Source organism: Schistocerca nitens, chromosome 9, assembly GCF_023898315.1.
Source record: "Schistocerca nitens isolate TAMUIC-IGC-003100 chromosome 9, iqSchNite1.1, whole genome shotgun sequence".
In the NCBI taxonomy this organism is placed as follows: domain Eukaryota; kingdom Metazoa; phylum Arthropoda; class Insecta; order Orthoptera; family Acrididae; genus Schistocerca; species Schistocerca nitens.
This window is the reverse complement of record NC_064622.1, coordinates 11,612,627-11,637,746: the sequence shown is the minus strand read 5'-3', so window position 1 is coordinate 11,637,746 and position 25,120 is coordinate 11,612,627. Positions and strand designations below refer to the sequence as shown.

The window sequence follows — 25,120 nt, the reverse complement described above, 5'->3', positions numbered from 1 at the left end:
CCAAACAAAATAAATCATAGTCAACTGTAATTGCTATCATGAGAATAATTTACAGCAGCAAGACCCGTTGTCAAGATAGTATCAACACACATCAGTAGATGGTGGGACAAGGGAAGTTCGAGAATTGGACAAAATCGTAATTGTGATCTTTTCTTTATGTATTAGTTGCCATCGTTAGATATGACTTGCACACTAGAAGAGCAGTCTCTATCTCACAGTGGCTCGAGCTCAGCACCACGGAAAGGTTGGAAAGGGAAAAGTGGTACCAGCTTGGCTGAGAATTAGACGAATGTGGAGAAGGGAGTAGTGGGTGTCGTGTTGCCAACCACTGGAATCTATAGTCGGTACTTTGGCTTTTCAGGTACATCTACCACATTTAAACTGGTTTGCCTGAATCAGTTTGTAGTTAGAACTGAAATGACTAAAATTGGACAAATTCTCAACAGTAGTATTCATTTGCAGAGGAGGGATAGAAGTATAGACAGGGGCCAGTGGCATATATGTGTGTGCCATGCTGCAACGTTGTCCATGCTCACCAGGATGTGACAGGAACAAAAGGGGATATGTCAGCTGCCAGTTCTATGAAGCCAACGAGAGAGCTGAGAGTAGACAATATGTTTGGAAGCAAGAGACATTGTAACATTCTGACATCAGTACAGAAGCAAAATCTGATATGTATGTGGATAAAGACATCTGTGTTCTCAGGTCCCACAGTAAGCACAACCTCAGAAACCACAATATATTTGGAAGAAATACAACATATTTGGAAATAACAGCCAAATAAATATTTATGATGATGAAGATATTAATTTCACAGCTCAGGTATTAGGACGATAATTTAAAATTGTGATACCACAGACGACATGGTTAATAATAATAAAATGTAGAAAATAAAACCGTCCACAAATTAATATAAACAATTTCTTGTTTATGTTATTTCTCATTGTATTATCAAAATGTATACTGTCCATAAAATGGCATAAATTCAGAATAGGTATAATGTTAACGTTTTAGTCAAATATTTCATGCCAATATAACAATTTGTAATTTTGATGAGTGAGAATACATTAAAAATAAATTTTTCTGAATGCCTCTAGAAAATAAGGGGTCACGTTATAATCAGGATCACTTTATACTTGCACAAATATGGTATTAATAGAGTTACAGGAGGGATACACGGGGGACATGTCAGGAGGCTCATCCTCAGGAATTTTCATCATCTGGCATCCATACCTTGGGTGTACGTTCGCTCTATTATGCTTTTGGAACTGACAAGTTGGGTGCCTAAGAATTTCATACAACCAAATTACTGAAAGTATTTTTAATTTAAAAGAAGCAGCAGCTTACACCCTGAAAAACAAAAGTGCACAAAGGACATAGTGGGTGTCGAGAGTCGCACTTACAGTTGCCTACAAATAGCACTGCGAATCCGATGACGGTTCACAGCACATTTGAGTCCAGGCAATCAGTACACATAAGGAAATGACTTGCGCCCGAAGAAGACTACTGGGTCAGTTGACGGAGTATTGTACAACAAATAGAAACAACAACTCGGCTGTATACACAGAAGCACACCATTAACCAACCGTACTGATTAAACCTCAGAGAGAACATCAAGTTCTTTGTCTATCTGTGTAACACACTTATTCTTAAGCAACAGAGAATCTATCAAAAGCAGTGAAAGAGCACAGAAAAGTAATAAGGTTATTATTGTCCTGCAAAACAAATCCCAAGCTGCAAGTTAGTGGGGGTTCCGTAAGAAACTGCACAGCTACTGCTGCCACAAGCGTTCTGTACGCATAGTGACTTGCCCCATTTAAAACTAAATTGTACACAACTGCGTATCCCCTTGTTATTCTGATCCAAATACAGTACATATATGACTGCATCAACAGCCACTTGACTGCATCAACAGCCACTTGAACATTTCTCAAGCAATTAGCAGAAAGAAGCATACCATGAAGTTGTTTATGCTATGAAACAGGGAATGGAATGTTTTGATAAAACATCAAGTGAGATGAAGTCAGTGGAATATTGCAGCAACAGAGAAACCATTCATTACAAATGTGAAAATGAATAATGTAGAGAAAGACAGATTGTTACTTACCGTAAAGAAGATATTTCAAGTTTCAAACAGGCACAATTATAAGAATGACTCCTTACCCTCTCCCTTACAACCCACATCCTTTCGCCTTTCCCTCTCCTTCCCTCTTTCCTGACGAAGCAACCGTTGGTTGCGAAAGCTAGAATTTTGTGTGTATGTTTGTGTGTCTATCGACCTGCCAGCACTTTTGTTTGGTAAGTCTCATCATCTTTGTTTTTAGATATATTTTTCCCACGTGGAATGTTTCCCTCTATTCCAATCCCAGGAGCGGAAAGACTTACCTTAGGGGGAAAAAAGGACAGGTATACACTCGCACACACACACATATCCATCCGCACATACACAGACACAAGCAGACATTTGTAAAGGCAAAGAGTTTGGGCAGAGATGTCAGTCGAGGCGGAAGTAAAGAGGCAAAGATGTTGTTGAAAGACAGGTCAGGTATGAGTGGCGGCAACTTGAAATTAGCGGAGGTTGAGGCCTGGCGCATAACGAGAAGAGAGGATACACTGAAGGGCAAGTTCCCATCTCCGGAGTTCTGACAGGTTGGTGTTAGTGGGAAGTATCCAGATAACCCGGACGGTGTAACACTGTGCCAAGATGTGCTGGCCGTGCACCAAGGCATGTTTAGCCACAGGGTGATCCTCATTACCAACAAACGCTGTCTGCCTGTGTCCATTCATGCGAATGGACAGTTTGTTGCTGGTCATTCCCACATAGAAAGCTTCACAGTGTAGGCAGGCCAGTTGGTAAATCACGTGGGTGCTTTCACATGTGGCTCCGCCTTTGATCGTGTACACCTTCCGGGTTACAGGACTGGAGTAGGTGGTGGTGGGAGGGTGCATGGGACAGGTTTTACACCGGGGGCGGTTACAAGGGTAGGAGCCAGAGGGTAGGGAAGGTGGTTTGGGGATTTCATAGGGATGAACTAACAGGTACCGAAGGTTAGGTGGACGGTGGAAAGACACTCTTGGTGGAGTGGGGAGGATTTCTTGAAGGATGGATCTCATTTCAGGGCAGGATTTGAGGAAGTCGTATCCCTGCTGGAGAGCCACATTCAGAGTCAGATCCAGTCCCGGAAAGTATTCTGTCACAAGTGGGGCACATTTGAGGTTCTTCTGTGGGAGGTTCTGGGTTTGAAGGGATGAGGAAGTGGCTCTGGTTATTTGCTTCTGTACCAGGTCGGAAGGGTAGTTGCGGGATGCGAAAGCTGTTTTCAGGTTGTTGGTGTAATGGTTAAGGGATTCCGGGCTGGAGCAGATTCGTTTGCCACGAAGACCTAGGCTGTAAGGAAGGGACCGTATGATGTGGAATGGGTGGCAGCTGTCATAATGGAGGTTCTGTTGCTTGTTGTTGGGTTTGATGTGGACGGACGTGTGAAGCTGGCCATTGGACAGATGGAGGTCAACGTCAAAGAAAGTGGCATGGGATTTAGAGTAGGACCAAGTGAATCTGATGGAACCAAAGCAGTTGAGGTTGGAGAGGAAATTCTGGAGTTGTTCTTCACTGTGAGTCCAGATCATGAAGATGTCATCAATAAATCTGTACCAAACGTTGGGTTTGCAGGCCTGAGTAACCAAGAATGCTTCCTCTAAGCGACCCATGAATAGGTTGGCATACGAGGGGGCCATCCTGGTACCCATGGCTGTTCCCTTTAATTGTTGGTATGCCTGGCCTTCAAAAGTGAAGAAGTTGTGGGTCAGGATGAAGCTGGCTAAGGTAATGAGGACAAAGGTTTTAGGTAGGGTGGCAGGTGATCGGCCCTGGACATGCGGAATAGTTGTGTATAAAGAAGTGGCATCAATGGTTACAAGGATGGTTTCCGGGGGTAACAGACTGGGTAAGGATTCCAGGCGTGCGAGAAAGTGGTTGGTGTCTTTGATGAAGGATGGGAGACTGAATGTAATGGTTTGAAGGTGTTGATCTATGTAGGCAGAGATACGTTCTGTGGGGGCTTGGTAACCAGCTACAATGAGGCGGCTGGGATGATTGGGTTTGTGAATTTTAGGAAGAAGGTAGAAGGTAGGGGTTCGGGGTGTCAGTGGGGTCAGGAGGTTGATGAGTCAGGTGAGAGGTTTTGTAGGGGGCCTAAGGTTCTGAGGATTCCTTGAAGCTCCACCTGGACATTAGGAATGGGATTACCTTGGCAAACTTTGTATGTGGTGTTGTCTGAAAGCTGATGCAGTCCCTCAGTCACTTTGTATTCACCTTCTCCTTTTTACTGTAATCTACTATACAATTTTATCCCGCCGATATATACTCAATAATACGTAATACGTAATAATACGTAACCCACTTCCAAACCATAACCAAAAAAAAATTTTTTTTATGCTTTCAACACTACCGCTGCTATAAAATCCACCGTTTCTAGTTCACAAACATTTCCTTTCACCTATTAAACAACCATTTCGGCTAGTTCTAATAACTTTTACTTTACTTCCATTTCCGTTTTTCCCACATCACTGATCATTTTTAGCCGCTTCCCACAGGTTTTAACGTCATTATTTCTTCGTCAGACAATTGTTAGCCTCATTTTCATAATCTGCCGCCACAAAACCACTCCTTTTAAAACATTTACACGTAGTTTTTTCGAAATTTTCCCGAATTCCTCCACCCTTTAACGTGTTTTGGCGGCAACACAACCACCTAACCTTTATACACATTGTTGTCTACCTACACAAGTTCACCACAGGATCAACATAGCCCAGTTCTAACCAACACTTTTTCGCCTTTTTTCACACCAGATCTCCAGTTGCTTTCTAGTTCACCTTTATCTCTCCCCATATATTTTTATTTTTATTTTCATTTTCATTTTAGCCTCATGTTACACTTTCCACCTTCTAATACCATGTCACCCTCACAACACCCCCACAACAACCCCATTAAGTTTTATTTACATTCCCTCCGCAAACATGCCTTCGCCCTAGCCAGATTACACTCCCATATTTTATTTTCTCAGGCTTGTCTGACATTTGGCATTACCCCCAAAGGCCTCACACTTAAAGTTCCCATCTCTGGCTGCAACCCTTCTTTCCATCAGTCCCTATACCAGTTCCAAACTGAACAATCCATTGCCCTCACCCACCTAATCCTTCACCTTCACATCAACTCAGCCAATGAACACACCCGTCAACTCCTATCCTTAATGAAAGTCCTCAATCTTTCCTCTCCCACATCCACACCTGCTGTTCAGAGCATCCTCCTACAGGCCAACCGCAAATTAGAACAGCATGCCACCCTCCACCTTAAAAAACTATCCAATCTCCTGGTTTCCCACCTCCAGAAAGACAGCTCACTCACCCTTCACAACCTTTCCAGCAAACCTCAACCTCCTCTCATTGCACACAAACCCAGTCTCTCCCATCTACTCAATCTCCCACTTCTAGCTCCACTCCCTCCAAAACCTCAAAATTCCAATCAACACAATCTGGAACCACAACACCCTAATTCAGTAGTTAACCTTTCCTCCAAACCTCTCTCCCAATCCGAAACCTCTGTCCTATCCAAAGGCCTCACCTTCAGCCCCACTCCCAGATTCAACCAAACAGCCCTCGTCAAAGATTTACTGTCCTACACTCGTACTCTCTGCTGGAAATATCACTTTGCCACGAAGAAAAATGATTCTAATCCTACTCCTAATGATCCAACTCCCCAAGACACTATCCAAATTGAACCCTCCTCTTCCTCAAAATCGCCCCCTCCAAACCTTCCAGGAATTTCTGACTTCCAGCCTTGCCTCTCAATCCTTCATAAAAAACCTTAATCCTACTCCCAACATCACCACTGCTGAAGCCCAAGCTATCCGTGATCTGAAGGCTGACCATTCCATCGTCATTCTTCCTGCGGACAAGGGTTCCACGACAGTGGTACTTGACCGACGGGAGTATGTGGCTGAGGGACCCCTACCTTCTACCTTCTTCCTAAAATTCACAAACCCAATCATTCCGGCCACCCCATTGTAGCTGGTTACCAGGTCCCCACAGAACGTATCTCTGCCTACGTAGATCAACACCTTCAACCCATTACATGCAGTCTCCCATCCTTCATCAAAGACACCAACCACTTTCTCGAATGCCTGGAATCCTTACCCAGTCTGTTACCTCCTGAAACCATCCTTGTAACCATTGATGCCACTTCCTTATACACAAATATTCCGCATGTCCAGGGCCTCGCTGCGATGGAGCACTTCCTTTCACGCCGATCACCTGCCACACTACCTAAAACCTTTGTCCTCATTACCTTAGCCAGCTTCATCCTGACCCACAACTTCTTCACTTTTGAAGGCCAGACATACCAACAATTAAAGGGAACAGCCATGGGTACCAGGACGGCCCCCTCGTATGCCAACCTATTCATGGGTCGCTTAGAGGAAGCATTCTTGGTTACCCAGGCCTGCAAACCCAACGTTTGGTACAGATTTATTGATGACATCTTCATGATCTGGACTCACAGTGAAGAACAACTCCAGAATTTCCTCTCCAACCTCAACTGCTTTGGTTCCATCAGATTCACCTGGTCCTACTCTAAATTCCATGCCACTTTCCTTGACGTTGACCTCCATCTGTCCAATGGCCAGCTTCACACGTCCGTCCACATCAAACCCAACAAGCAACAGAACCTACATTATGACAGCTGCCACCCATTCCACATCATACGGTCCCTTCCCTACAGCCTAGGTCTTCGTGGCAAACGAATCTGCTCCAGTCCGGAATCCCTTAACCATTACACCAACAACCTGAAAACAGCTTTCGCATCCCGCAACTACCCTCCCGACCTGGTTCAGAAGCAAATAACCAGAGCCACTTCCTCATCCCTTCAAACCCAGAACCTCCCACAGAAGAACCCAAAAGTGCCCCACTTGTGACAGGATAATTTCTGGGACTGGATCAGACTCTGAATGTGGCTCTCCAGCAGGGACATGACTTCCTCAAATCCTGCCCTGAAATGAGATCCATCCTTCAAGAAATCCTCCCCACTCCACCAAGGGTGTCTTTCCGCCGTCCACCTAACCTTCGTAACCTGTTAGTTCATCCCTATGAAATCCCCAAACCACCTTCCCTACCCTCTGGCTCCTACCCTTGTAACCGCCCCCGGTGTAAAACCTGTCCCATGCACCCTCCCACCACTACCTACTCCAGTCCTGTAACCCGGAAGGTGTACACGATCAAAGGCAGAGCCACATGTGAAAGCACCCACGTGATTTACCAACTAACCTGCCTACACTGTGAAGCTTTCTATGTGGGAATGACCAGCAACAAACTGTCCATTCGCATGAATGGACACAGGCAGACAGTGTTTGTTGGTAATGAGGATCACCCTGTGGCTAAACATGCCTTGGTGCACGGCCAGCACATCTTGGCACAGTGTTACACCGTCCGGGTTATCTGGATACTTCCCACTAATACCAACCTGTCAGAACTCCGGAGATGGGAACTTGCCCTTCAGTATATCCTCTCTTCTCGTTATCCGCCAGGCCTCAACCTCCGCTAATTTCAAGTTGCCGCCACTCATACCTGACCTGTCTTTCAACAACATCTTTGCCTCTTTACTTCCGCCTCGACTGACATCTCTGCCCAAACTCTTTGCCTTTACAAATGTCTGCTTGTGTCTGTGTATGTGCGGATGGATATGTGTGTGTGTGCGAGTGTATACCTGTCCTTTTTTCCCCTTAAGGTAAGTCTTTCCACTCCCGGGATGACTCATTACCTCCCTTAAAACCCACATCCTTTCGTCTTTCCCTCTCCTTCCCTCTTTTCTGATGAAGCAACCGTTTGTTGTGAAAGCTTGAATTTTGTGTGTATGTTTGTGTTTGTTTGTGTGTCTATCAACCTGCCAGCACTTTTGTTTGGTAAGTCTCATCATCTTTGTTTTTAGATATATTGTAAACAACTGTTCAGCCTTTTACATCGGCGTGACTACCAACCAGCTATTGGTTAGGATGAAAGGGCATAGGCAGAGATTGTAAGCAGGCAACACGAAATGTCCTGCTGCAGAGCATGCTGTACAACATGACAGTCATGACCTCGGTGCCCATTTCACCACATGTACCATCTGGTTTCTTCCTCCAGACACCAGTTCATCAGAACTCTGCAGGTAGAAACAAGCACTACAACATGCCCTTGCCTCTCGCCACCCACCTGACATTAATTTATGTTAATTCCTTCCATCTCAGCATTTCTTCACAATAACTACTCCTTTCTCCACTCCATTTTAGTTTTCCACATCTTACATTTTCCGACATGTCTATTTTCTGCTGCCCCCCCTCCCACCTCTGTTACATACAATGCACTTTTCATTGTTAATAAACGATGAGCTAGCACTGACATAACTGAACAAGAAAAATGGACTATGGTTTATACAAAATAATGATTACAAGATAATGATACTACATTTAGCAAAGTGGTGACCACATACCACACACACACACACACACACACACACACACACACACACACACACACACACACACACACACACACACGATCTACAACTAAATGTCAAGTTTTTGAAACAACAGGCAGTTTCTCCATGAAGTAAAATGCATAAAGAAACAACAGACAAGAATATATGCAGCAGAGGAAAATTTTACAGTGGGTTATCCAAAACCACAGGTCAATACAGTCGTATATGTCACAGACAGACATAAAAATTAATACCTTTAAAGAAATCTCCCTTATAGTCCTTTGGTGGAGGTACTAGTGGTGGTTCATAGCCCATTATTGTTTTCATAGTGGCTTCTAGAGCTGATCGACCGTACTTATTGTCAATATTAAATTGAGATAAGTCTCTCGTCTCCGTTGCTCGGCGGTCACCGTGAGTTAGTGCTCCCTGCAAAGAATGAACTTTTAATACAAAGCTATGAATGAAATACTCTTAAGAACACAATATAAACCAATTTTCAGTCATTTTTTTTAACATAAAAAAGGATGCGCACTGTTTATAGGGACACAAGCAACAACACTGGTAAAAATACATAGATCTTTCTAGCTTTTTTATACATATATTTAATATTTGCTAAACTGCAGAATAAAAGCAAGACTGGAGTAACAATAACTTACAACTTACCAAACTCTCCAGCCTCTTGGCCACTATTGAAGCAAATCTTCTTTCCCCAGCCAGATCGGAAATTAAGAAAATGTATTCAGGTGCATTAACTTGATTACTACGGTGTGTTCGACCTAAAAAAAAATGAAGAACAACATAAATTTCAATGTATCACCACTGAAGACCGTTAGCAGTCAATCTGATGACAAGAACATGCACCAGTGAACCAAATCTAACCAAATTGTTGTATAGCACGATCAGCACTCCAGGGTAATTCCAGTGTTATATGGACACGTCGCCTCTGATTCCTTGCTCTTCTGTCACTCTGAAGAGATATACCACTGGAAGCTGCTTCTGATATTATGGCCACATCCTTCTCACCATCCATAAATCTTTGCTTTTCTGGAAAAAAAAAAAAATCATCTATGAAGCACCTTTCTGCGTGAACTGTACAGGATGTCAAAAACAGACTTGTTAAAATGGGATTTGACACATACGAGAACAGATTTGCACAGATCTGACCAACATGTTTCAGTTTTTCAAATAAGCTTGACATACAACACATGATTAGATGTAACAGTTGGTTACACAGTCCTGGAAATCCTGTACCACTGCTAGCAAGGGAGCTGACTAGAGGAATTTTAGATTCATTGACTAGCATAAATTTCTGTCCCTTTACTTTTGCTGCTTTTTGACTATGAGTGTGCCACATTCACTGTTCCTACAATGTACAATAGAAACCCAAAACACCGCACCTGATATACCACAGATTCAGATATAGCATGTATAAAGCATGTCCCCCAAAATAAAATATCATTTATAAATAATTTTCTTAACTTTCAATATATTTTACACACACAAGCGCATGCCCCCCCCCCCCAAATAAAAAATAAAAAAAATCTTAATACAGTCTGCATTAGCCTTTCAGAGTATAATTTAAAACTGCTACCTATAAGGTCTTTTAACAATAACCAAAATTGATGGATGAAATTAAACCCAACATTTGGGTTGTTTTATCGACATATCAGGAATGTTCTGGGACAGAAGCTTTGAACTTTGAAGACGTATCTTGCAGTTAACATTGTGACACAGTCAACAAAGTGACTATGCAACAGTGCTTGACAATCCAACATCATGTGGATCATAAATTATTAATTCACTGTGTAGATTTCTGTGTATTTGTTAAGATGTCACAGAAACAGAAAGCGTACTATGTGAGTGATAAACTAAAAATTATCGATTATGTGAAGAGTGGTGAATCTCAAGCAAGTTATCCCATGAATGTGGTGTACCAGAAGGAACAATCAGGGGATGGGTGAAAGCAGAGAATAATCTCAGAAGTTTTAAACACAGTTGAAAGTGATGTGGGAACGGACAGAAAAAGGACTACACTAGGAAAAGACAGTGAACTTGACAAATGACTTTATTTGAGGTTTTTAATAATGAGAAATGAAGGCTTGCCACTTTCGGGCCCCAGTTTAACATTTTCACTTTGATTTACATGGCAACAAAGATTTTATAGCTTCCAACATATGGTTTTCAAGATGGATATGTCACCATGGAATTCATCAAACGACCACTGAAGGAGAAGCAAGGTCCTGCGACAAGAAATCGGGTTCACAGTTTCCCGCATTCTACAAAAAGTAATGGCAGATAAAAATTTAAATAATAATCAAGTGTATAATTGTGATGAAATGGCACTTTGTTATCAGTTGGTTCTGACCAGAACTCTCAATACAAAAAAAATCAGAAACAAGATCGGTCTGAACATGGATAAAGGCAGAATAACCCTTCTCTGTGCCACAAACAAATCGGGAGCCATAAGTTGAAAGCTTTTTGTACAGGCAAACGTAAAAGTTCACGATGATTTCAAGTATGTGAACAAGCTAACATTAAAATTGACTTACAGGCATTCAAAGAATGCTTGGATAACAGGTGACATTTTCACCAATTGGTTTCAAGAACAGTTTGTTCTGTAGGTGAGAAAGCAACTACGGTCACTTATAACCTGAGAAAAGAAGCTCTACTAAACCTTGATCACTGTACAGCTCATTTACATGCTGATGTGTTGCAATCAGAAGATGGAAAAATAAAATCTCTGTTTTTGCCAAAAAACAGAACAGCATTCATTTAGCTTCATGATCATGGCAGCATATGAGCATTTAAGGCTCATTATCACCATGAACTGCTCACTTCAACAGTAGCAAGTTCAGATGAGGAAATGGAAATGTTCCTGAAATCTGTAAATGTAAATGTTGTTACATTGAAGAAAGTGCAACAGATGAATGTTGTAGAGACATATTTTTTAACAGTAGGGATATTTGGTCTGCAAGAGATTTTCTACAGTGCAATATTGATCTCTAAGACTCGAAAAGTTGGGGAGTCAGTGACAATGAAGAACTGATTTTGTAGATCCTAGATGACAAGGACATTACTGATGCTGTTCAAAACAAGAGTAGTTAAGCTGTCGAGAATTAAGATGACGAAGCTGAAAAAGAAAGTATAGATGATGTTCCCAGTACATATGAAATATTGAATAATATAAATAAAGTGTAAAGTGATTACATGGAAGGAGTGACAAAGTCAACCAAACGAAACTGAGTTCTTGCAACTGATGAGCAGAAAACAATAGGCACTAAAGAAATTGTGTGAAATTATTTGGCAAAGAAAGCTAACTGACATCTTTAAAGTAGTAGAATAATGACATACTATAAGTAGTTTGCTAGCAGTGTTGTAAATGATCATACTGTATTTGACAGTTTACTTTATACACCGTATTGAAACTTGTGTTATTGTTTGGTCAACGTTCGAGCAAAGTTCGTCTAATTACAGTACTCCATTTGCCAAGTTTCTGAAATGTTTTACTTCTAATGTTCTTTAAATTTAAATACTGTATACTACAGTATGTATAATATTGCATGATGTGTTAACTTTCCATGCGTAGTTTGTCATTACATGGCTGACTACTCTCGATATGAAGCTGGTACACTATAACATGGGAGTAAACCTTGTACCCCAACAGCCGCATTATATTGGCCTTCTATTGTGTTTTCTTCTCTCTCTCCCTCTCTTTTAAGGAAGAACAGTAGAACACAATGTACTACCCCCCACCCCCAATCCCACCCCATTTGTTTATTTGTTTCCTGTCAGACAATGTTGGAATTAGTGTAACTTCAATGGACAGATAAAACAATCTACGAACAAAGTGGCAGCAAGAGAAAACACATGTAAATGATATGGAAATGTGCAAGATTTTGGAGCCAGTGTCTCCTTCTTCCAGCAGAAGGGTCAAAGGGAAAGGAAGAGGGATGAAAGAAATGGACTGGTGAGGATTAAGAAATGGGGAGAACTACTGAAAAGTTGTCAGGGGAGACTTAATAGTTGGGGTGAGAAGGAGAGACTGAATGTTGGGGGCTGCATGGATATGATTTGAAAAACCAAGAGTTTAGAGGTTGAAGACAGGGTACTAAGTGAGACAGAGATTACTGAAAACATCATGCAAGTGTTTATAGGAGTAGAAAGCTAAGTGCACTGTAAATGGTAGACACATGAGGGAGGCTAGGAAAAAATAGAAAGGCTGGAAAAATAAAACGTATAGAAAACTAAAAGAGAATTTAAAAAAATTATAGTTTCTGAAAAGAAATGATAAGACCACAGGAATTTCAGCCAGTTGGCTGACAAGAACCAAACATGTTGTACTGCCAGTTCTCACCTGAGGAGTTCCGAGTACATGGTTCACGAGGAGCAATTCAGATGGGCATGTGTGGTGAAATAAGCACTGTGGTCACAACCACTATGTTGTAGATCGTACCGTACTCTGCAACAGAATGTTGTGAGCTGCCCACTTAACATACCTGTTAACTTGGTGGTAGTCATACCAATGTAGAAGACCAGAAAGTGTTTTTTTGATAATATATGATTTGCCACCTAAGGGGTGGTACAGGTGATGGTAGGATGGAAAAAGCACAAGGTTGGACCAGGATCCAGGATACTGCAGAGATTTGGGACCGGGGGGGGAGAGGGGGGGGGATGAAAAGCTGTTCTAGGTGAGAGGGTAGAGAAATTTCAAAGTTTTAGTTTGGGAAATCATCATAAATATCTTTTATTTATTTAAGATGTACTAGATTAAGTATCTGCCTCTATTTTGTAATTTCTATTGGAGGTATTTGTTGGGATTCATGCTCTGGCATTAATTGACAATTATTATCACGAAGCAACACGTACGACAAGAAACAATACAACAAGAGGAAAACCAGCATTCGTAATTTTAAGTTATGATGCCAAAATATGGTATTCAAGGGTGAGTAACTGTTATGATATTAACTCTTGCAGTGGGCAAAATGTCAGGCAGAATGGACCCCATTCTGGGGCATGATTTTAGGAAGTCATAGCCTTGTTTAAGTAGCTCTTTAACATACTCAAGACCACAACAGTACTGGGTGACAAGAATTGTACTAAGTTGTTTCTTGGAGGGCTCAGCAATGCCATTATTGTATGTGATGTTGCGGGAAATCTGCTTTTGAACTAGACTGGGTGGGTAGTTACATATAGTGAAGGCTGAGGTGAAAATGGTGGTGTATTGCTGTAAAGAGTCTGCATCCGAACAAATACGTTGGTCTCAATTTCCAAGGCTGTATGGAAGGCACTGTCTGATATGGTAAGGGTGGTAACTGTCAAAATGTAAGTACTGTTCTTTGTTAGAAGATTTAATGTTAACAGAAGTATGTAGTTGACCTTCAGTGGGGATGAGGTCAATGTCAAGGAAAGTGGCATGGAATTCGGAATAGGGCTATGTGCAATTTAATTGGGATAATGTATTTTAGAGATTCCTAAACTTTGAACAGGTCAGTCTCACCGCAAGTTCATGTGGCAAACATATTATTGATTTATCTAAACCAGACCAGAGGCTGAAGATTTATGTATGACTTAAAAATTTGCACTGTATCTGTTGTCCAGCCCCAAGACCATATTAACCATTTTATTGTGTAAAATTAATGCAATATGGCAGAAGGAGATAATCATTAACAACAGAGATTTTTTCCCAGTCACATGTCTACATATATACTGTAAAAATTACTGCAAAACTGCATGTTTTGCACGACACCAAAAATACTCTTAAGACTTGGCAGAGGACTCTGATCATAATGTTACGCAAAATTACGGAACTCTGCTTTCTTGTATGATTTGGTTTTCTCATGTGTGGGTAACAGTGCTGGAATGTAGTGACTCTTTAAAAATAAAAAATTATTAATATGTTCACTGAATTGTTGCCTTGTAAATCACATAACCAGAAGCGTGTTAAGTTCCTTTCTTTCTAAAATTTTCAGTATAAATTGACAAATTTTTATTACAGTTACAATTGATTACAAAATTCACGGTAGATGGCTGTTTCATTCAATTGAGACTCTGAATTGGTGTTATTACACTGCTCCCATTGAAAACTGATTCTCAGAAATAAGAAAAATATTTGTAGAAGCAACAATAAAAAAAATGAAAAATCCAAAATATATGTGGTTTCTTGATTGTGAAATAAAAGGAATATGGGATTTTATCAAGTTCTATCAAAGCAGCTGATATAAATTAAGAACAACAAACCCGTCAAGTTCAGAGTTTCTAGAGGAACATCAACTTCTGACCGTGATTCGTACTGAATACCATCTTCAGTCTGTACAACACGACCCTTCCGACCAGTCATCTGTAAATAAAACACAAACACATTACATTCACAATCAGGTTTACACACAATGCAATCGACAGTGCTGCAAAAGGCATGGTGGAACTGCAACTGTGCACTACAACCTTAATAATAAACGCACCCCGACAGTAGCTACAAGAGCACATTTACTGTAAGCATCACCGAGTAGATGATAGAGGAGCAGGAAATGTTAGCTTTGTTATCCAGTTGCAGATAAATGGGACACACACAATGTGTTTCATGTCAAGCAGCAATTATTTTAACAGCTGAGGCCTTTGTAAAGTTCTAACAACAACCTCTGTGACTACCATGTCTATAACACAGCTAAAACTTGAACATGATAATTTTAGACTCTCCACTTGATTGAGGATTAGAAAGCCAAGAGCTTCAGAAAATTTGGTGCGTATATTAACAACAGCTTCTGAGCCACCATTTTAAGCAATTTACAGTCGAACTGCAGAAAAAGAAACCGTACTGTTGGAAAGTTGTAACTTAACATGTGTATGGACTCCAAATGTGATAATGTGATGCATCATGAAACCATCAGCAACAAGTAGTAACAAATGTACATGCACAATACATCATAATAAATACTCCACTTTTGCAATACATGATAAAGCTTTGGAACACAAGATTGCTCATATCTGAATGCTGACTCAATATTGCCAATTAGTCTGTTAATTACAGTTTATAAATTTTAATATAGGTTCCAACAACCCTCTCATACCTTGTGTTCCTGCCTGATTTTCATGTTGTTGTTGTTGTGGTCCTCAGTCCTGAGACTGGTTTGATGCAGCTCTCCATGCTACTCTATCCTGTGCAAGCTTCTTCATCTCCCAGTACCTACTGCAACCTACATCCTTCTGAATCTGCTTAGTGTATTCATCTCTTGGTCTCCCCCTACGATTTTTACCCTCCACGATGCCCTCCAATACTAAATTGGTGATCCCTTGATGCCTCAGAACATGTCCTACCAACCGATCCCTTCTTCTGGTCAAGTTGTGCCACAAACTCCTCTTCTCCCCAATCCTATTCAGTACCTCCTCATTAGTTATGTGATCTACCCATCTAATCTTCAGCATTCTTCTGTAGCACCACATTTCGAAAGCTTCTATTCTCTTCTTGTCCAAACTATTTACCGTCCATGTTTCACTTCCATACATGGCTACACTCCATACAAATACTTTCAGAAATGACTTCCTGACACTTAAATCTATACTCGATGTTAACAAATTTCTCTTCTTCAGAAACGCTTTCCTTGCCATTGCCAGTCTACATTTTATATCCTCTCTACTTCGACCATCATCGGTTATTTTGCTCCCCAAATAGAAAAACTCCTTTACTACTTTAAGTGTCTCATTTCCTAATCTAATACCCTCAACATCACCCGACTTAATTCGACTACATTCCATTATCCTCGTTTTGCTTTTGTTGATGTTCATCTTATATCCTCCCTTCAAGACACCATCCATTCCGTTCAACTGCTCTTCCAAGTCATTTGCTGTCTCTGATAGAATTACAATGTCATTGGCGAACCTTAAAGTTTTTATTTCTTCTCCATGGATTTTAATACCTACTCCGAATTTTTCTTTTGTTTCCTTTACTGCTTGCTCAATATACAGATTGAATAACATTGGGGAGAGGCTACAACCCTGTCTTACTCCCTTCCCAACCGTTGCTTCCCTTTCTGATTTTCATATTAAAAAAAAATGTGCAGCTGGCTGGTTCAGAGGCCGTTTTAAACTGTAGGTGCTTCTATAACTGTCTGGATAAGTCAAGACCCAAATAGGATACAGCACCAGCTTGAAAAAGCACTGCAGTGTCCGAACGTTCTGGTTAATAACAGTTTTACACTTAAAACATAGAACAGTGTGATGGAAACTCTACAAGCCATACAAAAGTATCAGACCCACCAGACTAAACATCAATTAATTTAAAAAATCATAAATGAAGTATTGTTGAAACGTTCTGAAATCTTTAAATAATACCTTGAAATGATAGAGTAGGTATCACAGATGACATAATGAAGAATATCAAGAAATCCCAATCACAGCTTAATGCCTTGGTTTTTGGTAACTGGGTGTGATCTGGGGAGAAACAAAGCTGGCATTGCAGTTGAAGTTGGAGAAATAGATGGATGAATTCCAGAAATACAACATCAAAATACGTGAAGTCAAAATCATTGTAATGGCAGTGAACAAGTTAGGCTGACCAGCTAACCTTTGTAATTACCCCCTTGAAAATGTGAAAACTTCACATACCTTGGAAGTGTAATTTCTCGAGTCAATCTAACCATAAAAGAGATTCTATATAGGATTCGATTCAGAAGAACTCGTGCTTCTGCTGACACAGTGGAGGGAACCCCTACAGCAATGATGTACAACTGATACTTCAAACCAATCCTATGTGCATTAGAGGCGAAGTTCTCGAGGTCCTAGAGGCAGAAAACAAAGCTGGGCAAATTAAGAAATGATGTGTGTGTGTGTGTGTGTGTGTGTGTGTGGCAAGTCAGAATATCAGCACTCGAGAGTTTCAGAAACACATTAAGGATGCAACAAACAAAGACATCTCGGGTAAATATGGACAGTGAAGTTGAAGGGACGCGGTGGGTCAGAAGACTGTAGACATATGGATGAACATTATAGAGATGGGCATTACAGTGAGAGGAGGAACACTGGACGATTTCATGAACAATAGGATTTACCTCAATTGGAAGGTATGCAGGAGCACTTGGTAAATTAGATACGTTACATGATGATGTTGATTATAAAGTAGAACACTCAGATAACAAAACAGTTAATGACAGAGAAAAGGTTTAGAAACAGTTATGGGTATAAAAAACTGCAATCAATCAAGGAAGAGTTAATCAAATGAAGAATTTTTATACGTGGAAAAAGCTTTTGTAATTGAGTGTGTAGCAATTTTTGGAGAAACACTACCCTGCCATTAATTCAAGAGTAATTATGCATTCTCTGAGTACCCCTGAATCACACAGTGTTTTTCTCGGGAACAGCATGCTCCACAATCGTATTACTGAGATCCAGGAAAGAAGGAAGGGCAGCATCGATTCTAAATTTTTTTGCACATAGATTTCTGCAGACACCTTCAGTGCAATCATATTCAAGTTATGAAAAGTCATCATAAATAAAATTACACACAGTACCACATTGCCATTACAAATAACAAACAGTTTAACTGTTTGTTATTTATAATGACAATGTGCAATTTTATTTACGAAGAATCATAATGACCTAAATATAACTGCAGAGACAGCTACACAGTAGACGAAATAGATATGTAATGAACAGATTACAAATTTACGACCGATGCTGCCCTTCCTCCGATCTTGCATACAGTGTTATGATCCACATCAAAAGCAAATTTGCACTTTACAATAGCACATATTTAGCTGATTCAAACATTTTTTCTCTTCAACAAGTTTGCAAAATATAAAATTATGTAACATAGAACACACTTCATGTGCTGCTTTATGTGAAACTATCTCTGGGTATGTATAGAATATTGAGTGTCCACTTGACAAAACATGTATATTGAAGGAGAACAGTGAAAGCTGTCTGCAGGAATACATGTCATTAGTTGACAAATTAGGTATGGATCAATTCTTTTGGAAATCCATTATTATTACATTTCTATCAATATTTTTCTTGGAAGTGGCCCTCACAAGTTGTTTATGAGTATAAAATTGTTTGGCTTTTTTAAGATGCAATTTGTATTGAATGCACACAATTTGGCTTAAATATCATTACGCTCTGCACAATTTTTGTGAAGTGATTCTATTTTTGACATCCAAACATATGGATGGTTGTATTATCAACTTCTCCTCCTGAAATTAAGAAAACTATACATTCTATGAAAAATAGAAGCTCATCTGGTTTTGATGGTGTTCCCAAAACAGTACTAAAGATTTGTGCCCATATAATAAGCCTGGTCTTGCGTGAAATACATAATGCTTCACTAACTCCAGGCACTTTTCCAGAGAGACTGAAATATGCCGTTTTTAAATCCCTCTTTAAGAAAGGTGGTAAGAGATGTCAACAACTATCGACCTATTTCACTGTCAACATCATTTTCCAAAATTTTTGAGAAGGTGATGTACTCTCAAATAGTGTCTCGCCTAAGCAAAAATAATACTCTCAGCAAACCACTGAGAATCCCATTTAAATGTTCACGCAGCAGATTTTACAAGAATTAAATAATAAAATAATGCTACTTGGTATTTTCTGTGACCTGTCTAAGGCATATGACTGTGTGAATCATAGTATTCTCCTAGACAGATTGTAGTTTTATGGGATTGATAGCATAGCCAACCAACGGATAATGTCATATCTAACCAAAAGAATGCAAAAAGTTGTTCTTACTAATTCAACCAATACAGTCTGGGGACATAATTCTGACTGGGGGGGGGGGGGGGGGACACAATGCATCTGGTTCCCTATGGCTCAACCTTAGGTCCACTGTTGTTCCTCATATATGTACACAGTCTTCCAAGCCGAATTAATTCTTTTTGCAAATGACTCTAATCAATCCAAGCATAAATTCTGGGAAGTGTCAGTGACTGATTTCCTGTGAACAGTCTCCTCCTCAATTTTAAAAACATGCAATGTATTCAGTTCTGCACAGCAAAGGGTACTACAATTATGATAAATTAACACATGGTGAGGAAATAATAAAATAATGTTGTATGGAATAATGTAATAACGTTCAGGGGTAAGTCATCTTTAAGAAAGAAAACCTTCATTGCACAAACACGTGCTGTAAGAATAATATGTGGCATTCACCCATGATCATCTTGTAGATGTCTGTTTAAGGAGTTTGGCATTCTGACTACTGCTTGACAGTTAACTTATTCCCTCATGAATTTTGGAGTAAATAATCCACTACAGTACAAAAGGAACAATGCTGTACATAACTACAGTGCCAGAAGGAAATGTGCTTTCATTTCTCCATGTTAAGGTTCTCTTTGGTAAAAAGAGGGGTGTACAATGCTGCAACAAAAATCTTTGATCACTTAAAACAGTGATATCAAATGTCTGACAGACAGCAAAGTAAAATCAAAAACAAACTGAGAAAGTTTCTCCTTGACAACTCCTTCCCTATGGCATACAAGAATTTCTATTATAGTGATGTGTAAAAGGTAGTGGGAAGGACTTATGCATACAAATTAATTTGCAATGTGAATGATGACTGGTTCCATATAATTACGATCTATCATCAAAACAACCCATGGAACATGAAATCAATTAACTCACCTCAGCTGAAGAAAGTAGTATATACTGTACATATCCCTCTGAGGATATCCAAAACTGAAGTTAAATATTTGCTACAGAATATTTTCCTACAGCTTTCATATGATGCTGGACTATTGGGATCCTTACCCTGTAAACATAGCATGCATTTCCTTAACTGATGAGCTATCTGGCAAGTACATTTTTTTGTGAATCATGGACATTATCAACCTTTAGATTTTTCGGCAAGGTCTCTAGCCGTTTCTAAGAAATATCAAAGATGGACAAGAACATCATTTCTTTCAACCATATGCCCATCTACTGGGATTCTACACTTATATCTTTAACTCAGATCATGAAACTGTGCTTCAAATTTGGTTTTCTCATACCTCTTTTGAGTAACTGCCATAATGTCTATTAGACCAGATAAGTAAGTACTCTGCCTACTTCTAATACTGAGCAGATTAATCTTATGAAGAAGCCTTTCCTGTTGTGCTCAGAAGTGTGTGTTAAACACTGCAACGTACTGCAATGACAATCTTCCCATTGTTGATGAGATTGTACCTCAAGTTTCTCTGTTACTTCAACCATTCGGCCCGAACTAGGTCTCTTATCGGTTGATGCCAGACTTGTGTTACCATTCTCTTCTTCAGACTGGCAATTATATGCAAAATAAGCAATAAATCACAGTCACCAACAACTAGCACATGGTAAGATGAAACAACTGATTTCATGCCAAACACTGCTGACACTTACCAAGCTGACATTTCCCTTTCTTTTATTGTTCGTGATGAAATCTCCCTTTCACCAAATCTACATGGATTCCACAACTTGTTATATTTTAGGGACTTTTTCTATATTCGGTCGGACACTGTCGTAAACTATTCTCGTCACCATACGGTACACAGGGTGAATCACCTAAAACTTGCACGGAAAATATTGCGGAAATGGAAAGTGCTATTGATGTGTGGTTTTCACAGAGCAGATTTGTAGCAGGGAAATGCACTGTTAGCCAATTAACAAATTCTAATAATACTTAGGAGGGGTACTTTTCGAGCAAACATACACTATTTTAAATGAAACAATGCCTACTGACGTTAAAAAATTAAAAGTAGGATACATTAGAATGTCAGTGGCGTTTGTTGCAGGTGTCTAGCATGATTCATTCATGAGATAATGCACTGTGAAAAGTTACCACACCAACACTTGTTTGTGCCATTCAATCTGTGCAGTTGCTTTGTGCAATATTCTTGTGTTTGCTTACAGTGTATGAGTGCAGTGCAACTTGCTAGTCAGTCAGTGTGTGACAGTACAAGCAGTAGGTTGTGAGTGGACGATGGGATTCAGCAGTGCCGAAACAGCCGACATGCTCAAGGTGTATGGAGAATATAGGAGGGTCATTCATTCTTGTACACTGTAAGCAGCAAAATATTTCACTAGACATCAACCTTCTCAACAGTTATTCAACAATCTCTTCAACCAGTCACGCGAAAGAGGAAATAGAAGTTCTTGCTGTTATTGCAGTTGATCTGCACGTCAGCTTCCACACAATCGCACAAGGAAGTGGCATTCTCAATCGACAGAGGTTCCGTGCCTATCACATCTCTCTCATCAAGAACTGCATGGAAACTATTATGAAAATCATGTTAACTTCTGTAAGTGGGCATTAAGATAGGATACTCCAGATACATCATCTATCTTGTTTAGCGATGAAGCCTCATTTACCAATCACACCCAGGTAAAGTGCTGAAATGTGCACTACTGGTCTGTTGACAATCCCCATTGGCTTCGTAAGGTGGGACATCGACATACACAGAGTGTAAAAGTGCATTGTGGGAAAGTGAACCGTCAGCTAATAGAGGAACCTGTCGTACTGACAAGTTGGCTGTCCGGCCCATAGTGCGCAAAGTTCTACAGCGTGTCTTCACAAACTGTTTCCAAACGACGCAGTGGACCTGTCGCTTGGCCCACCTGTTACACAGATTTCACACCTGTAGATTTTTTCTGTGGGGAAGGTGAAAGACGCTGTTTACAAAGACGCACCAACCACATCCGATGCTGTGCAACAATGTATTAGTGTAGCCTGTTTGGACATCTCCACTGCAATGCTAGCACCTGTGCTGCGGTTGTTCCGTAGAAGATTGGAAGTGTGTACTGACACTACCACTGGTCATTCTGAACACAATCGGTCAATAGTCTCACCACTGGCCAGAATCCACATAAATAGTGTATGCACATAAGTTGTTCTTTAGTGTGTGCTTCCACAAGCACTGTATAAGTGTCAGAGTGTGAGCTTACAATACCTCGTGAAGGACTCGCACTAACATCTTGCGACAGATACCACTGACCCCACTTTAGTTTGTTAATGTCAAGAGCCATTGTTCCATTTAAAAAAGTGTTTGTTTGCAGAAAAACTACACTTTCTAAGTATTATTAGACTCTGTTTATTGGCTAACAATACAAGCCTCTGACTATCATTCCATTCTGTTGGAACTGCACATCAATTGCACTTTCCATTTCCGCAATTTTTGGGTGCACGTTTTAGGTGATTTATCCCGTATATTGGTAGTGTTACTTCATTTTTCTTGTCACAATGACATTCCCTGTTTCTCCCATGTATCCTCCATATGTATACAGCTTCTATGTTCCCACATATTCCAGTACAGTGAAATATTACATTGTAAGGGTCATGTTTATAAGCTAAGTGAGTAATAGATCTATCCTGAAATTTTACATTTTCTGTACTGAAATTTTCAATTCCCATATGACTAAAATCTATCATTTTTCATTGTAATATTCTCAGTTGTAACAACACAACACTAAATAAACTAAATTATTTGTTGTTACTATATGGAAATTACCAATAATTTTCCAAATTATAAAAAAAAACACTTTAAACTGGTTTTTTTTTTTTTTTTTTTTTTTTTTTTTTTTAATGAATGAAAATTCTTCAAGATTGCATTAGCTGCACACAGATTCCTTTATTACGCAACACAACTGGTTTCACATCATTACAGGTGCATCTTCAGGTGATAATCTGTATTGAATAATTTTCACTTCATAAAGCTAGAAAGAATGCACTGTTTTTCAACATTCAAGATGTAAACTAATTAATTGTGTAATCCCTTGAAAGGTTGATCATCAAATGGCTAAACTTTGAATTAATACACCATAAGGTAAATGTCAAAAGTGATCCATCTCACGCGTTAATAAAATACTTAGTGTACAAGAGCAAATCATTGCAAATTAAAATATTTAGGGCAGAAACAGTGCTAATGGGTACAGTGTAGTGAAAGATGTCATTAACCAAAGCAGTGTTATAATAGACTCAAGGTCTAAAAAGTTGACTTCTTATTAAATGAAGTCCTAAAATGTAGTCAATATTCAAAGAGGGCTGCAGTTAGTACTCACAAAATCTCTGCCCGGCGGATAAAACCATAATTCATGTAGACCACCTACAGACAAACATGAACCAAAAAAGAATTTTAACTGACTGTAGTTGCGTGTAAATATGGAGAAAATGGGACAACAAGCGAAAACTTGTTAACAGGGAGGAACTGACAAGAAAAGCCATTTTGGAAACGCACCTATAAAAATGTGCTGCAATAAAGGTGACGGAACTACGAAAGTTTGAAGTGGTCATCTGGTAACAGATTCTTGCACCAGGCTACTGAGAGTCAATCTTGTATGGTATCATTATAGTGGGCTGTTGAAACAGTCGCACAGCACAAGAGGTACTAATACAGGTGCTAATTACAACAGAATGTGGGCCAAGCAGGTGTGGCATGAAGGAAAACTAGGCATGTGCAAGATGTGACACGGTAAGGGAAAAAAAAAAGGAGTTTACTTGGCAAACAACTGAAAATTGGGAATTGTATCATAGGATTTAATGATAAATATAAATCATATTATAATTGGAAGTGGTGAATGAAAAGCATTGTGGTGGTTAAATAAATGAAGTATAAATAGCATGAATAAAATTTATTTCTTAAATATAAAAAATAATTATATAATTATCTAAAAATATTTACAAAAAATATTTAATGCCTCTACAATAAGCAGATTTTACTCCTTTAACATAAAACCTCAAGTTATCTCGTTTTTATTATTTTAACAGAAACTTAAAATCCCAAATATACTCAAGCAACTTAAGAACACATCTTCAGAAAAATAAAACCCCAACACAGATAGTTAAATTTTCAGCCACTAGGGAGCATCTGCTATTCTACATCTGTAATGTGGATGTTGTGTTTGGTTACTGTGTGCAGATTTGGATACTCGACAACAAAATGTGCACTTTCAGACTCTCTCCAGTACTGTTTTTTAGGCAATGCTTTCAAAAAAGGATGGCTTTACTGAGCCCGAGTTTAAAACTGAACTTAGTGGCTCCGGACGTGAAGAAAAATGTGATGTTACTTCGTTACAGACTGAAAGTGACAACAGTTCATCAGTTGAGCGACAAGTGCTCACCTGTGGTACAACATGAATTCATCCACAATGCTCCAGCCAGCTCCTCCGAGATTCATGTTCACAGGAAACCATCGTGAAATCGTGGTTAGATTTCATAGCTCCACAGAAACTAAAAAATGACTTCAAGTTTCAGGATATTTTAGTAAAATAGAGTGTATGAGTATACTCAGGAATTTAGTATTGGTTATCTTCAAAATTTTGTAACTCATTATTTTGAGCTCTGAAAGCTGTCTTTATTCATTACAAGATGTTTTTCATTGATAAAAATTATATTATTTTTGGAATGTAATCACAAAACTGTTAAGTAAAAGGGTTCAAAGAACAACATACATCCAGTAAGCAAGATACGAAGGTATTCAATTGGGGGAGTTCATGCAACTGAAATTAGCCAAAATGCAATGATGGTTCATCTCAGTTTGGTTGTTTATGGTGCGAGTGGGCAATCACTTCAAAGATCACATAGTCTGCACCTTTTCTAAACCATCTGAATTGTTTCTAATATTTTCTTTAAATAAGATTTTAAATTATTCTTCATACTAGAAATGGAGTGTCCTGCTTCAC

The 25,120-nt window shown here is 39.5% G+C and overlaps 1 protein-coding gene across 4 annotated transcripts in view; it reads right to left on the bottom strand.

Annotated features, from left to right (window-relative positions):
- The window catches only part of LOC126204419 (protein strawberry notch), a 264,401-nt gene that overhangs the window by 89,242 nt on the left and 150,039 nt on the right, over positions 1–25,120 (bottom strand). For all 4 annotated transcript variants that reach the window (XR_007540499.1, XM_049938805.1, XM_049938806.1 and 1 more), the window contains 4 exons: positions 14,744–14,843; positions 9,386–9,550; positions 9,170–9,282; positions 8,761–8,932 (listed from right to left, as the gene is read on the bottom strand). Coding sequence is in view for 3 of the 4 variants with exons in the window: in XM_049938805.1 (XP_049794762.1) it covers positions 8,761–8,932; positions 9,170–9,282; positions 9,386–9,550; positions 14,744–14,843 (550 nt within the window). In the remaining variant the exon portion in view is untranslated. The remainder of the gene's footprint in view (positions 1–8,760; positions 8,933–9,169; positions 9,283–9,385; positions 9,551–14,743; positions 14,844–25,120) is intronic.